Raw genomic sequence first — 15,092 nt, 5'->3', positions numbered from 1 at the left:
GAAAGGAAGGGGGTGTAGTTAGAAGTCAGGATGGACTGTGACCTTATTTTTTTTCTCCTAAAGTGCCTAATGAGTGAGAAAAATGCCAAGACAGATTAGGAACTGCCATGAACCACAGCCAAGCCCACTGCCAATGAAAAAGGGAGCCTTCCATGAGCTCGGGTGTCATACTCCTCTATATTTAGCGTGCATCAAGCATTGAGCAGAAGAGGCGTGAAATAGCAACTCCAGGTTGCAGGATTATAAAGAGCAGTGCCTGAAACTTGGTAGAAACTCTATAGTTTCTCTCTTTTTTAGAAGTAAAGTAGGGAAAAGTCAAGCTCCCTTTGACATCTGAAGAGAAAAAGTAAGCAGCAGAAGGGAGAAGGATACAGAGGAAGAAATCCAGGGCAGAGGTGGAGGCAGTGAAGGGCGAGGAATGGCCACACCACAAACTGGGCAGTGAGAGTGCAGGGAGGAGCCCTCGGCACAGGAATGAAACACACATATTAGAAACAGCCAAAGCCACCAGGCACTGATTTGTTGGACTGAAAGTGTGCAGATACTCGGTGGCCTTGGTGAAGAGAATTGTTTTAGCCACCTCACCACAGTAGACTGCATGGTCAGCCTGCCCTGCCTTCTGGAAGTAATCAGAAAGCACATTTTTTAAGAATGGCATTGCCTGAGGGTTCAGATTTCCTAGGCAAGGAGGGGGCAGGCTCTTAAGGCCTTATTTTTAACCCATATTTGTTCCTTGCAGAGACATTACTGCCGGGAGTGTTGAGTGAAGGGACCAGGTGGAGATGGTGAGTAATTCCCGGGAGCAAAGCTTGTTCAAGGCCCTGCCCATGGTCATTTTCTTATTAACATAAACTTTCGAAAGAGAGAACAAAGTGTTATATATGCCTTATCCTGGTGAAGACATGTCTTTAATTTTACTTTTTTATTTTAAAAAATCTCCAGGCCGGGCACAGTGACTCATGCCTGTAATCCCAGAACTTTGGGAGGCCGAGGCGGGTGGATCACGAGGTCAGGAGATCGAGACCATCCTGGCTAATGTGGTGAAACCCCATCTATACTAAAAATACCAAAAATTAGCCGGACGTGATGGCGGGCACCTGTAGTCCCAGCTACTCCGGAGGCTGAGGCAGGAGAAAGGCGTGAACCCAGGAGGCGGAGCTTGCAGGAGCCGAGATGGCACCACTGCACTCTAGCCTGGGTGACAGAGCAAGACTCCATCTCAAAAAAAACTCCAAGGGCACATACTACATTGTTGATTGTACATGTGTTGAGCTTCCCAAATCCAAAAATCTGAACTCTGAAGCGTTCCAAAATTTAAAATTTTTTGAGCACTGACATGGTGCTCAAAGGCATTATTTATTGGAACATTTCAGATTTTGGATTTTCAGATTTGGAATGTTCAATTGTAAGTATAATGCAAATATTCCAAAATCCAAAAAATCTGAAGTCAGAAACACTTCTGGTTTCAAGCATCTTGGATAGTTTCCTAAGCCACGTCTGAGGAACGTACTGGTACTAGGAGCAGAAGTGGGGTTGAGAGAGGGAGGAAAGGTAGAGGTAGTCAGAAATCTTAGCTCAGGTTTGGCTCCATTCATCTTCAGATCTCAGATTTCCCATCTGTAAGATGATCTGATACCTCTGAATTGTTTTCTGTTTTCACAACCTATGATTTTTGTAATTCTGAGGCTCTTCCTTTTCTTTAAGAATAACTCTTAGTCTGTCTCCCTTAAGGGTGGGCATCTTGAGTCATTTCACCCATTTCTCCAACTTTTGCTGCTCTCTTTCTTTACTCTTCTCTGAACATATTTCAGTGAGCCTTCTCCTGACAAAAACTATGGCTCATTGAACTCAACTTAGTCATCTGAACAATGCACACCCATGGTGAGGACTTCACACATCTGTTAACCAAAAAGGAAGAGGGTGATTGTAGGGAGAGGAAGCACAGCAAGAAAGAAAAAAAAAAACAGAAGGGGGTATCATCTTGCTGTGGAAGAAAAGTGGTTATATTGTGAACTGAGCTCAGGGTCTGCCTCAAACGCAGACTGGGGTCCTGGCTGTGTGGCCGTAGGCAAGTTACATCATCTCCAAAATGTGTCCCGATTTTCTAATGTCTAAAATAGACATGACAGTAGTATCTGCCTCATAGTGTGTTGTGAGATTGTACAGATAATGCACTTAGCATTGTCCTTTGCACACAGTAAGCACTTAAATATGTCAAATATATTAATACATATAGTTAAGATGAACTGAGATAGCACCAGGCAAATCGACAAAGAGTGAAGAAGGTAGATCGAGGTAAAAATGAAGAGTTCAGACAATCAACAAAGGAGAGGATGTTTTACTCTGAATTGTCTGGGTTACTTTTCCTATGTTGCCCAAATTTCTCTAGAGATTCCACATTTCCCTTTGTTTCACTTTTCTTGCCACACAGAAAGGTCTTCATTATTGTTTCAAATTCCTGTTGCAGAGTGTGAACTGCCTCATATAAAGGAAACCGTGTAAGCTGTAGCCTCTGACCTGCCTCTCAGACAGGTCTGTAGGACTGGGGAGGAGCATGTCACCATGGTTCACTTAGTGTATAAATCCTGTGAGATTGGTTTGCTCAGAAAGCTTTGTTGGAGGTTGTATTAATGGAGCTCAGGATGTGTAGGAGGATACGGATGCAATCACTTTATTCTTCTTTTTCCCTGATAAAGCAATGGCACCTATTAGAGCAAGCACAATTCCCTGATAAAAACTATATTGCCAGGGATTAGAAACTCCCTCCTTGCTCAGACCACTTTTCCTTGCCAGTGTGATAGTATCAGACTGTCTTGTGAGCACCTTGACTTCCAAATAATATATTGTGAATGCCTGGAAACCCTGCTGTTACTTGCTGGAGTTGATGTATTCAGCCACCAAAACGATTCTTTGAGTTCAGAGTAAATAAATATCAGGGTAAGCTCCTCTCTCTAAACGAATCACTCGACAAGATCTTGTACTAACCCTCATTGGGGTTGTGGTATTGGCACTGCGTATTCAATGAAAGAAGATTGCTCCAGGGTAAGGACAGCGAGGAACAGAGCCACACTGTGTTCTTTTCATTCCTATTGTTACCTATGGTTGACTTCTCTTCTCTCTCGTGTTCTATAATCTTTCTAGCCCTTTCCCTCTATTTCTTTATTGGATTCCATTCACCCTCGCAAGTTTCTTTTTGTTATTTGTTCAGTGTGTGTTTACCAAAGTACTTATCTGCTTCCCTCAGGGGTCGGGAATATTGATAATAGGCCAGTGTCTGGACAGCATAATTTTTACCAGGTAATGAGAAAGATTAACTCCTAACATTGGCTGAGACCTTCAAAAGTTTGTGTCCCCACCCCCCATCTCGGATGTTTCCAGGCTGCTGATCCAAACAGCAGGTCATAAGCCAGCAACCCAAAGACTTGGACTGTGGGTACGTTTTGACTCACCAAGTGTTTTTTTGTTTGTTTGTTTGTTTGTTTTAATTGACTTAGTTACCAAACATGGAAACATCCTAAGATATCATGATGTCAATCTTCTAGAAAAAGCTGAAGATGACAGGCATTCCCTGTGTAATTTCTTGGGCACAGTGGCTGGTGGGCTGTGGTCAGCTCCTGTTCTTTTGAGAGGGCATATGCCCACCTCATTCATTGACCCCACCATCTGACCTGTACATGTTTACATTTGTCTGCTCTATTTTTCTAAGTAGAGTTTCTCAACTGATCCAAAGAAAGTAGACAGTGATTTGAGTGACCGTGTTCTCTGTTTTCTCAAGGGTGGTGTATATTCTAGATGCATGGGAGAGAAGTTAGGGCATAATTAAGTTGTGGCTTCATTCTCTCAGAGAACACTATTGAGATGGTCTAAGTCTGTGTTGAGCAGAGTTGCAGGAGGACAGTATGGTGGCCGAGAATCCAGGCCTCAAAGTTAGAACCACCTCATCGGATTATAGCTAAGACTGAAAACATCAAATGTGATAGAAATCAGAGCAGTCACCGCCTCTGGGGATGGGAATTGATTAAGAGGAGGAACAAAGGAATTTTCTCGGGTGATAGAAACATTCCCTCTCCTGTTTGAATATTGTTCCCAAAGATGTTCAGATTTATAAAACTCATTGGGTTATATAGCTAATATCTGTTTATTTTACTAGAAGTAAACTATACCTCAATAGACATACATACGTATATACATATCTACATGAAAGCATGCAGGTGCTTAGAAAAATGCATGCTGTTTAGCTATTTTTATCATGCTTGTTTCCAGAAACTTTGATTAAAAAAACAAACAAAGAAACAAAAAAAAAACCAAAAACATGAAATGACCAAAAATGAGATGAGCATTTCCTTTCAGACCACAGGTTTCATTGCAAGCATTTGAGAGCACAGGCAATAGCTAAAGATTCTTGCCAAACATAATTGTCAAGGGAGAATCTACTGAATCAATTCTAATTTTATATAACTGTTGAATCACTATAGAAGGATGTGCCTAATTTGTTGTAACTGCTTTTCGTGATGCTGTAAAAATGTATAGGTTTTAGAGACATATCAAGCATGGTTTATGACCTGGGACACAACACCTGTACTTAGAGTAACTTGCACTCTGGCTGGAATACAGTAGTCACTCAATAGGTATTCAATAATGTGTCTTAAAATCAATATCCATATTGAGAAATTCTAGCTAATACGGTCACAAAAATATTATTTTCATTAGTAATCACATTGTTATAATCAATTATTCACATCTATCTAGAAGCATTGAATATAAGAAATGAACCAACAGATTTTCCAGCCAAACGCTCTGGGTTCAAATGCTTGCTATGCCTTTAACAAGCAAAGAGATTTGGGGTAGATTACTTAACCACTCTTTCTCATTGGCTCAACTGTAAAATAGAAATGATCGTAAGGCAAGTACTAATTATATCTCTGTGAGGATTAAATACATGTAGAACAATGACTAGTACATAGTACCATTATACAAGTGTTTGTCATTTATGTGTGCTTTCTTTATGTTAGAAAAGTGATTTTTTTTTTTTTTTTGCAATTTGTCTCTAAGTATTGCTCAAAAAATCTGTGTGTAGATGGTTGGTGAAAGTAATGTGAAACCAGGAGTTCAAGCGGAAAAGACAGAAACCTGGAATTTCAGTTTTCATTGGTTTTCAGTTTAGCTGACTTTAGTTTTGTTACTGCCTTACTCTGTGACCTTGATTAAGTCACTTCACCTCCCTGAACCTTGTTTTACCATCTGTTAAATAAGGATTTGGATTTTATATAGTCCATGTTCCCTTTAGGCCTTGTGTGTCACTCTCTGATCTCAAGTGTTTGAGTCATGTTCATTATTATTTTATTACACAGGTTGGTCCCCAAGTCACAGAAGAGCTATAGTAGCTTGACTTCTATTGTCATTATCTGGTTCTGGTGGGAATCATCCATGGGGTTTTAGAAAGCACTGACCTTGTACAACACCAAGTAGCTGGTTTGCTGAGAGAATCTGCCACTACTATTAAGAAAGCTAACCATAGAAGTGGCCATGATGGGGTAGACATAGCATCCTTTCCATATGAAAATGGCATCATTATATCTGTGATCAGATGTTTGAGATTATTTTTTCTGCCTAAGGGCATTCAGTTCACATATTCTTTTCTGGTCTTCACCTTGCAACATCAAGGACCAGGCTAGTTTTATGTAGAGCCAAACCTTCAACAATTCTTGCAATGCCTTCAAGTCTTTGTTCAACTATAGCCTTTTCCATGAGGTCAACCTTTCCTATGCTTTTAAATATTGAGCCTGCTGTATTCCCCAACCCCTGGTACTGCTGGTCTATTTTTTTTGTGTCTTTTTTTTTTTTTTTTTTTTTTTTTAGGAGGTGGGACTTTTCCTCATAGCATTCATCTCCTTGTGACATAAGTATAATATTCTCTGGTGTTTATGTTTGTTTTCTGTCTCCCCATCACTACCTCTTTCCACCGCTATGAGATCAGAACTCTTTGTTCTTGCTCATTGATGTATCCCAGATGCCTTGAACAGCATCAGGGGAGGAACTGAAGGACAGTACATATTTGCAGGTAGTGGCAGTGTTTCAAATGCATTTCACACTGAATATGCATCTATGGTAATTCTAAATACCTTACTTTGTATTCAGGAAAAGTTAAGTCTTTGCTTCAGCCTATGAGTAATGGAGAGAAAACCGGGCCTCAGTTTAAGTTCAGACCCTAACCAACTTACTAGCTAGGGGTCTTTGAGAATACTCTTGCATTCCTTAGGACCTTAGTTTCTTCATTTATGAAATAGTTTTAATTATATTGATCTCCCATAGTGTTGCAGGAATGTATGCACTTGTGTATCTGCTAATTCCTGGTAGAAATATGCGTGTGTGTTTCACAAGTATACCTGCCTGAAAGCACCTCAACTAGTACCTCATACATCTGCATCATCTAGATCATGATGGAAATCATGATGTTCATAATGATGCTGAAATATCTTTTGGTTCATCAGAGATAAATATTTTAAACTTAAATACAAGGTATATTACAATTTGTGTGGCACTTTGATAATATTTATTTAAAAACTGTACATACACACTTTGACCTGGCAATCTGGTTTCTCAGGACTTGTCTGAGAGGTGTATTTGGACCTTTGTGAAATGTGTATGCTCTATGTCTATGGCTTTCAATAATACTTATATCCTAGAGTCTTAAAGATTCATGTCCCGAAGCCCAGTCTTCCTTCCCCTTGAAGTCCAAATTCGTTTCCAAGTGCCATCGTGGTGATCTTGTTTATCTGTCTCCTTATCACTACCTCTTCCATCTCTTTGGAATCTCATGTGCCTTCAACATTGACACACCTGTCTCTTCCCCCATCATTCCCCTGCACACTCCATCCCCCTTCTGCCCTCCAAGCCTTCTATCCTCATGTTGTTCCCCATGGGTTACCCTTGTGCAACTGGCTGGTTATGCTGAAACCTTGGGGTTCTCCTTGAGTGCTGTCCTTTTCGACGCCTCTTGTCTCAAGCCACAGAGAATTCTATTAGCTCTGCTTTCCCACAAGATTCCAAAGACGGCAACTCCCCACCTTCTCACCCACCTGTCTGCAGGCCTGGGCCACTGTCACCTCTCTGAAGATGATTGCAGTAGTCACGGGCCCCTGTTCTCTAAACTTCATTCTCGCTCCTACAGCCCATTCCCTAGAGAACACTAGAGTGATCCTGAAGTGAAAATCTGATCATGCCATTTCCATGCCTAGGTTCTGCAGTGGTTACTGTTGCTTTCTGTATCATACCTGAGGTTTTTACTGTGGCTCTAAGCTTCCACTTCTTTCCCCTTCTGCCTGTGCCCAGGCTTATTTTCAAACATCCTCCTCCGGTCCACTCTGATCTAGCCACACTGTCGTCCTCGCCTGCCGAGCGAGCTCCTGCCTCAGGGCCTTTGCACTTGCTGGTCCAGTTTCCTCCGACTGAAATGTTTCCCCAGACATCCTCATGCTTTACTCTCTTGCTTCTTCTTGTTTCGTTCTCAGATCTCTCTGGGATGGACAGGATTTCCCCAACCATCCCTTAAACAGGAGTTCCTTAACACCTCAGCACTGTTCCCTTCTGCTGCTTTCTATGTTTTCTTCACAAGACTGATTTCCAAGAACAAGTAGAAAAAGTCACATGTTCATTATGATAGGTAACAAAAAATGACTGGCAACAACCTCACTGTTTGTCTCTGAGCTGGTTAAGTTAAATATCATAGATCCATACCATTTAAAACAGTGGTTTTTTTTTTTTTTAATTTTATGTTTTTATGGGACTATCACTTAGTTAAGTGGACCAAGTTAGATTTAGAACATTATGTAAAATACGCTCTTGTTTGTGTAAAAAAATATATATAAACGTGCGCATGCACTGAACATCTATATTGAATAAAGCCTGAATATGTATTAAACATTTCTATAAGGACAAGAAATAAGTTGATAATACTGGTTGCCTCAGTGCAGGGAGGCTGAAGGTATGAATGAGAGAATTGTTTAACTGCATGTTCTTTGATTCTTTTAAATACATGCACTTGTTGAATTTGTGAGGTATTACATATTTTAGCTAAGAATTGGAATGTATAACTATTAAGTTAATCTGAATATTTGTATAAAAAGAAACTGCCATTCCGCCATTCCCGGGCTAGTTCACATAAATAGGTGCTTGCTTTTCTGGATGAATTTTGTAAGAAATGTTGTTACCTCAAAACTAAAAGTGATGAATTTGTTACCATTGTCTAAATTGTGCCAAACATTTGTGATCCAAGACTAATGCCTGATGTGGATGACCGAATAAAAAACCTTGAAAGCAAATAGTTTTAAATCAGAGACCTAAAAACTCATATGGCTAATGGATGACTATTTCTGTACCAGGATGATCCAAAATGACTCAGATTCCACAACAAACTCTGGAAACCGTAATGAGTCTTTGAGGGAACCTATGCCTACTATTTATATAAACTGGTTATAATTTCATAGTTACATAATTCATGTTTACTTTTAAATTTACCAAATTTTAACCTGTAGCATCACCAAAAAAAATAAAAACTTACTTGATTTGTATCACTTGTCTTATTCTTAAATTAGATAATGTAGCCATCAGTCTTGCTGTATTTTTCTCTACTCTTTGTTAGAACCTGGGGGGTGCCCCACCTCTTTCTACAAACTCACCTCTCACCCTCTCCTCTGAGCTCATTCAATCCAACTCTTGAGCTTGAGTTCTTCAGGCCATAGTGCTTGCTCTGTCTTCTGCTGAAAGCTTGCCTCCACCCCCAGGTATCATCTTAATTGTCTCCTTATCAGAATGACCTTCCATAACCAGAGTGAGTCACCTTCTATTCTCTCTTACAGGTACCTCTTTGTTTCTTCCTAGCACCTGACTTTAGTTCTAGGGGTTTCATTATTGTCCATTATTGTTTATTGTCCATCTCTCCTTAAAATATGAGCTTGATGAAAGCAGAATATGATCATTTTCATCTTTTTGAAGTCCTCTATCTCTAGGACCTACTGACGTATATAGTAGATATCAAAATACATAAATATTTTACTGTTGAAAAACAGATTGGGATTGGAATTTTTTTTTTTTGAAGGTCAACTCTGTACTTGGCCATGTCTTTCCCTGACAGTGCATAACTGAACAGAGAACTGCACTCATAGCACCCACCCCCATAAATTCCTTTATGGAACAAGAGATTATGAAGCCTTGTTCCATAATGTTGGACAAGCAGAGTCGAACATTAGTAAAATGTCTGCCAGTGCCCCTTCTTGTTCTCAGCTCTGCTTTATAGTAGAGTTGATCATGGCCCATACAATTTTACAGGCCCAAAAGAAAGATCATTAGGAAACTTGATGGCATTGATGTGTTTTTAAGAAGTTTACTGGGTTTTTTGTTGTTGTTGTTTGTTTGTTTACAAATCATCCCTGAAAACATAATGCATTTTTGCACAGCAAATGGGTAATGTAGATACTGTAACTATTTCCAGGGGGCAAAAAAGGAAAACATTTGTTGTTCTCCTGAAGAAGAGCCCTGTGGGAACAAAGATGCAAACAAAAAGTGACCACTTCAATAGTGTTAGACTAGAGTATGTGCTTAGCCTCACAAAGCGGACCAGTGGTGGATGCTCCTGCCCCCACGACCCTTTTTCATCCCTATATCTTCTCGATGACCTGTAAGAGGAACAATAATAGATTTTCACGGTAGCCATTTGAGTCTTACCAAGTATAGGAAGGAAAGTCAGCATGGTATAAAATTAATACCACTTGAATCTGATCAGAGCAGTTTCTTTGTTAAGATATTAAAGACTTGTGGAAGATGTCAGACTCATCACTTTGAAGCTCATGTAGCTTCCTTGATTAGATGGACAATGGCTAGGTCCAGGTATCACGTAGGCTGGGCCCGGTTCAAAGATCTCTGTGACAACTTCACAGTGGGTGAGATTTGTATAAAGGTAGGAGGCTCCTCAGACTGGTGTTGAGCCCTGATGAGGCTACTGGAGATGGCTGTATAGTCATCACAGAGTCACTGAGGTGTTGGTGGTGGCTGAAGTGGTAGAAGTTACACAGGGCCACACAGCCTCGAAGGAGGTTCTTCACAAGCCCAAGTCCGAGTCAACCCTTGAGATTGCTACGTTAAATTAATATCAAGCCTTGACTCTGTAATGCTATGCAATCCCAGGTAGGAACATTTGAATGCCTGAGACCGTGAGGTTACAGCTCTCCAAAGTATGCTTTAGTAATATGACCATTCAGAATGACCTTCTTGGGAAACTGTACGTCTAAAATATTTGACAACTATTTAATTAATGATTGTGGGCAGTTATATTATATAACATTGTCTTGTCTTTTGGTAGTTTCTTCCTATCCAATGGTAAAACAACAGGAAGTTTTACTGTATTCATTCTTTGGGAAATATAATCCTCTTACATTTTGTGTGCAAGAAACAGATGATCCTTAAGTCAAATGGATTTGTTTATAAACAGGTCAGCACTGAAAATAGCCTTATGAAGGAGTAATGCTTTGGATTTAAGCCTGCTTAGCATTAGTATAATTGTATGTGTCTTTGGAAAAACGAAGCGGTATAAGTTTTTACTTCTTCTGATATAACTATTTATTGATTACTAGAGAATACACTTTACTGTTTAATGTTGGCTTGATTTTTATTCATTTATTCATTGAACAAATGTACATTCATTCATTCACTGAACAAATGTATTTGGCTAAAAAATACATTTGCTTTATTTCCTTTAAAACAAACATGACAATAAGGTGAATCACACAAATATTTGGATTTCACAGTTCAGATAAAGTTTATCTTTATACTGTAGTGTACTATTGTGCAATAGCATTATATCTAAAAATACACACCATAACTTAAAAATACCTTACTGCTAAAAACAACTGGGATAAGAAAAAGCTAAAAATATTAGGAATACAAACAAGTTAACAACATGAATATGTACTTATAATGAGAAAGGAAATTAAATAATTTTTAAAAGACATCACAAAATCAGGAAGGATAATATTGCTAATTAACTGCTTCATATACTTTTTCTGTACTTTTTGGTTGTATAGCCTTTAATTGTCTCTTCATATGACAATTATATGCCATTGTTACTTTCTGTATAGACAATGGAAAGATAATTATTTTTATGGCAATTTTGACAAAACTTTCAAAATATTGGTGGTTGTAATGTAGAATATATACAACTTTATGCAGAGATATACATGGTATACATAACCTACAAACCCAAGTATTCTGGTTAATTTTATTTTCCATAATTCCCATACAAAATAAAACACATATGGAACATTTATGATTATGCCAAATTCAATATATTCTTGACAGATCATTTGTTTTGATAAGGCATCAATGACAGTTGAATTCTACATTTGAAATTTTACATATCTGATGATTATCAAATATACTTTTGACTAGCTTCTGTCTTTTCTACTACCCATGTATTTCTGGTGCTGGCCATTGTAGGTCATGTTTACATTGCATCGTGTCCTTTGGTCCTGTTCCTTCATGTCACCATGCTTAGTGAATTGGAGCTATGGGTGGAAGGAATTTTCCTAGAAGACATTCCTACACCAGGAGAGCTAGCAGTAATGTACCTCTACTGGGAAGTACTGCAAACCATGTAAATATATTCTGCATTCAAACTATATGAACCACTAAGCCAGCTTCTTCTTAGATCTCCAAAATGCATGTAAATCCTCCAGAGCTAACACGAGGGGAAGCCAGAGTAGAAAAGATAGAGTTTAGCGAATTGCAATTAAAACATCTTTTAAAATTTAATATCTTTAAACAATTTTCTATCTTTTAAAATTTTTAACTTAAATTGTATGACCATTGTCATGTTTTACTGGGGCCTCTCCTGGGGCCTTCAAAGGCCTGGGGCCTGCCCGAGTGAGGAATTAAAATTTTCACTTCAATTCCCTGGACAGTAAATTTGTTCCAGGAAGGAATAAGAAGAATGATAGACTGGAGATTGTCATTCGTCTTTGTTTTTATCTTTCAACATGTTTTAATTTTTGATTAGAAAAATGAATGTACTCAGCATGTCTAAATGTCCCTTTCTATGCAGGATTCTTTATAACAGATGTATCCATTACCGTATGTTTGCATGGAAAGGCCTCCTATTATAATTCTTTGTAGAAAAGTGTTCATCCCCTTCACTGTTTCTTTCTTATGTATTTTAATGAGTTGGAGACTGGAGTATTCTGTTTCATGGGACTCATTAAAGGGGGTGTGGTAGAGATGACATGCAATAAGTCACTATACCATGCAGCAAAAGATCCAAGTTATAATCCCTGCTCAGCTTCTAATTTGCCGTATGACTTGAAAGGGAGCTGCTTCCTCCGGGTCTTGAGTTTCACAGCTGGTCAATTTTGTGTTGGACAAAATTAGTAGTTCCCAGGAACAAAGGATTCTGCAGAGATGCCTCAAGGGTAACCAGACCCTGCTTTAAGCAGAGGAACTCTGCTTTTATTTTTTTTTTATTTTTATTTTTTTTGCTATTTTACACACTAGAGTTTCTTTCAAGACTTTGTCTTACAATGATTACCCTATGAAAAATTGAAAGCCATTTTTTAGATGTTCCAAATGTTTAGAATCTCCTGGGAGATTTTTCACAATGTTTCACCCTGAGCTCCAGATTCTGATAATGGAGCTCAAAATCTGTACCATATTTGTTCAGTTTCTTTTGAGTTTTGATGCATAATTAGGGTTGAGTGGCATTATTCTAGACCAATGGCATGCAATCCTGTCTACTCTTAGAATTACCTGGGGAAGCTTTAATAAATACTGATGCCTGGGTGCTACCTCTGTGATTGTTACTTAACCTGAGTACAGATGTGTGTTTTTTAAATTTTATTTACTTATTTATTTTTTGAGACAAAGTCTTCACTCTGTTGCCCAGGCTGGAGTGCAGCGGTACAATCTTGGCTCACTGCAACCTCTGCCTCCCAGGTTGAAGCAATTCTCCCTGCCTCAGCCTCCTGAGTAGCTGGAATTTCAGGTGCCTGCCACCATGCCCAGCTAATTTTTGTATTTTTAGTAGAAACGGAGTTTTACCATGTTGGCCAGGCTGGTCTCAAACTCCTGACCTCAAGCGATCTTCCTGCCTTGGCCTCTCAAAATGCTGGGATTACAGGTATGAGCCACCGTGCCCAGCTGAGTACAAATGTTTTTAACAGCTCCATCAGTAACTCTGATATATGTCCAGGGCTGAGAACCCTTAGTCAAAAAATCACTGCATTCTGCCAAGTTCTACCAGTATATGTACAAAAACAAGAAATCACAAGCATGCTATCTATACCTCCATCCTCTTATAAACATTTATTGAACATGTCGTTTCCATTTTATAACTATGTTTATGTAATGACACCATCGGTTGGGTTGAATGACAGAGAAAAGTCAACTGGCATAGTAGCAATATCACCAGCTTCTGCACACTTATTTGTAAAGAATTTCTCACTGTTTCTCTTGACTATGAGAATTCCAGATTATTGTTCAAGACCTCACCCTGCCACAAATCCGTTAGCCCTGAACAAGCAGGTTAACTTCTCTAATCCTAATTTGGCTCATTCACAATTAGTTGATAAATATCAAAGGAAATTGCACACGAGATTCTAAGATTCTGTGATCATTTTCTTATTTCACAGAATATGATTTGATGGAAAATAAAAATCTAATTTCCTTCAGGCTTATAAAGCATTCTTTTCACTTTTTTTTTGATCTTCATGTTTAAAAAGGCCAGTGATTGATGACTGTGTTGTGTTCCCATCTCCTTATAACACATCCCTGATCTGCAGAGGAATTATCAGAAGCTGAGATTTAAAACTGAGATCCTCTTACACCACAAAGCTCACTGCCTGGCTGAGAACCCAGTGCTTTGGGAGCCTGAAGTGAAAATTTGCAAGTATACAAACAAGAACCTGCCCATGGTATTTAGCTTGAACCTTTATATACTCCCAGACAGCAGCAGAGCTAGTAGCAGATGGGAAATCATTCATTGGGTCAGCATTTATGCATTCTGTTTTCCATTCAATCATTCCACACAAATATTCCAACATGTACTCATACTAGGTACTGATTTCGGCGCTAGGGTATGTGTTTCGAAAGAGACAGATGCCGTGTAGGCCTTCATGGAGCATTTTAGTTAGCCATAAGGAAGAATTCACTCAGTTTTTCAAATGGAATTCCACTGATGCCTAACGGCCATGAGTTCTCTATGGGATTTTTAGATTTTATGTGTCCATTTTAATGATTATCTAAAAACCAAAAAATAATCATATTCTGAACCATCTGGAAGATATCCTAATAACCAAGGATGTGATTTTAGCGCCCTCATTTTGGTTTTCATTATGGCCACTTTGGCACCACATATTACTAATTTATTACTATTGGCTGAGAAGAAAATAAATGGAGTAGGTCTTATTTGTAGGGAATGCAGTGTGTTTACATGACAGCCAAATGTAGTAAAAATAAGGGCTGTACCATTATCTGAATGGAGATAGGCAGTGGGTTATCACATGGCTTATGACAGAGTAGAGATGCTGTGCTCAGGAGACCTTGTGCCAGAGCCCTTGGTACCACATTTATGTGATTTAGTTTAAGGCAAATCATCCCTTATAGTACTTTGTTATTTTCCAGTTTGAGTGATAGGTATTTTCTAGCTTCATTTATATTTAATTTTAAATTTTGTTTTGGTTTTAGAATTGGATAGAAGTGATATGTTTATCTACATTTGTGTTGGCACTTAATTAGTAATTCTAGGATAAAGATAATTTGTGTCAACAGCAGGGACTTGGGAAATCTTCCTTATTCTAAAGGGCATCAACATATTACTTTATAGTATATTGACAAATATTTTTCTAATTTATCTCTCTCTACTGTGCTTAGCATTTAACTAGTTCATCCTCTCATTAGCCTATGAACTAATGTTCACATTGTACTTGACTTTGACCCTCCTTTATGCTTCTTAAATAAGTTGCATAATGATTAGAATTGCCTACCTCAAAAAGACTAACTCAGTGGGTAGTTAGGTATTTACTAGACTATCACTTGTTGAAGATTCCCAA

At 38.7% G+C, this 15,092-nt stretch overlaps 1 protein-coding gene across 2 annotated transcripts in view; it reads left to right on the top strand.

The window, feature by feature from the left end:
• The window catches only part of SGCD (sarcoglycan delta), a 426,107-nt gene that overhangs the window by 2,111 nt on the left and 408,904 nt on the right, over positions 1-15,092 (top strand). The window contains exon 2 of one of the 2 annotated variants that reach the window (XM_050793958.1): positions 740-785. The exons of the other annotated variant lie outside the window; for it this stretch is intronic. Within the exon in view, the coding sequence (XP_050649915.1) occupies positions 783-785 (3 nt within the window). The 5' untranslated portion in view covers positions 740-782. The remainder of the gene's footprint in view (positions 1-739; positions 786-15,092) is intronic. 2 annotated transcript variants of the gene reach the window in all.

This window comes from Macaca thibetana, chromosome 6 (assembly GCF_024542745.1).
Source record: "Macaca thibetana thibetana isolate TM-01 chromosome 6, ASM2454274v1, whole genome shotgun sequence".
NCBI classification, from domain to species: domain Eukaryota; kingdom Metazoa; phylum Chordata; class Mammalia; order Primates; family Cercopithecidae; genus Macaca; species Macaca thibetana.
This window is presented reverse-complemented; position numbering and strand designations above follow the sequence as displayed.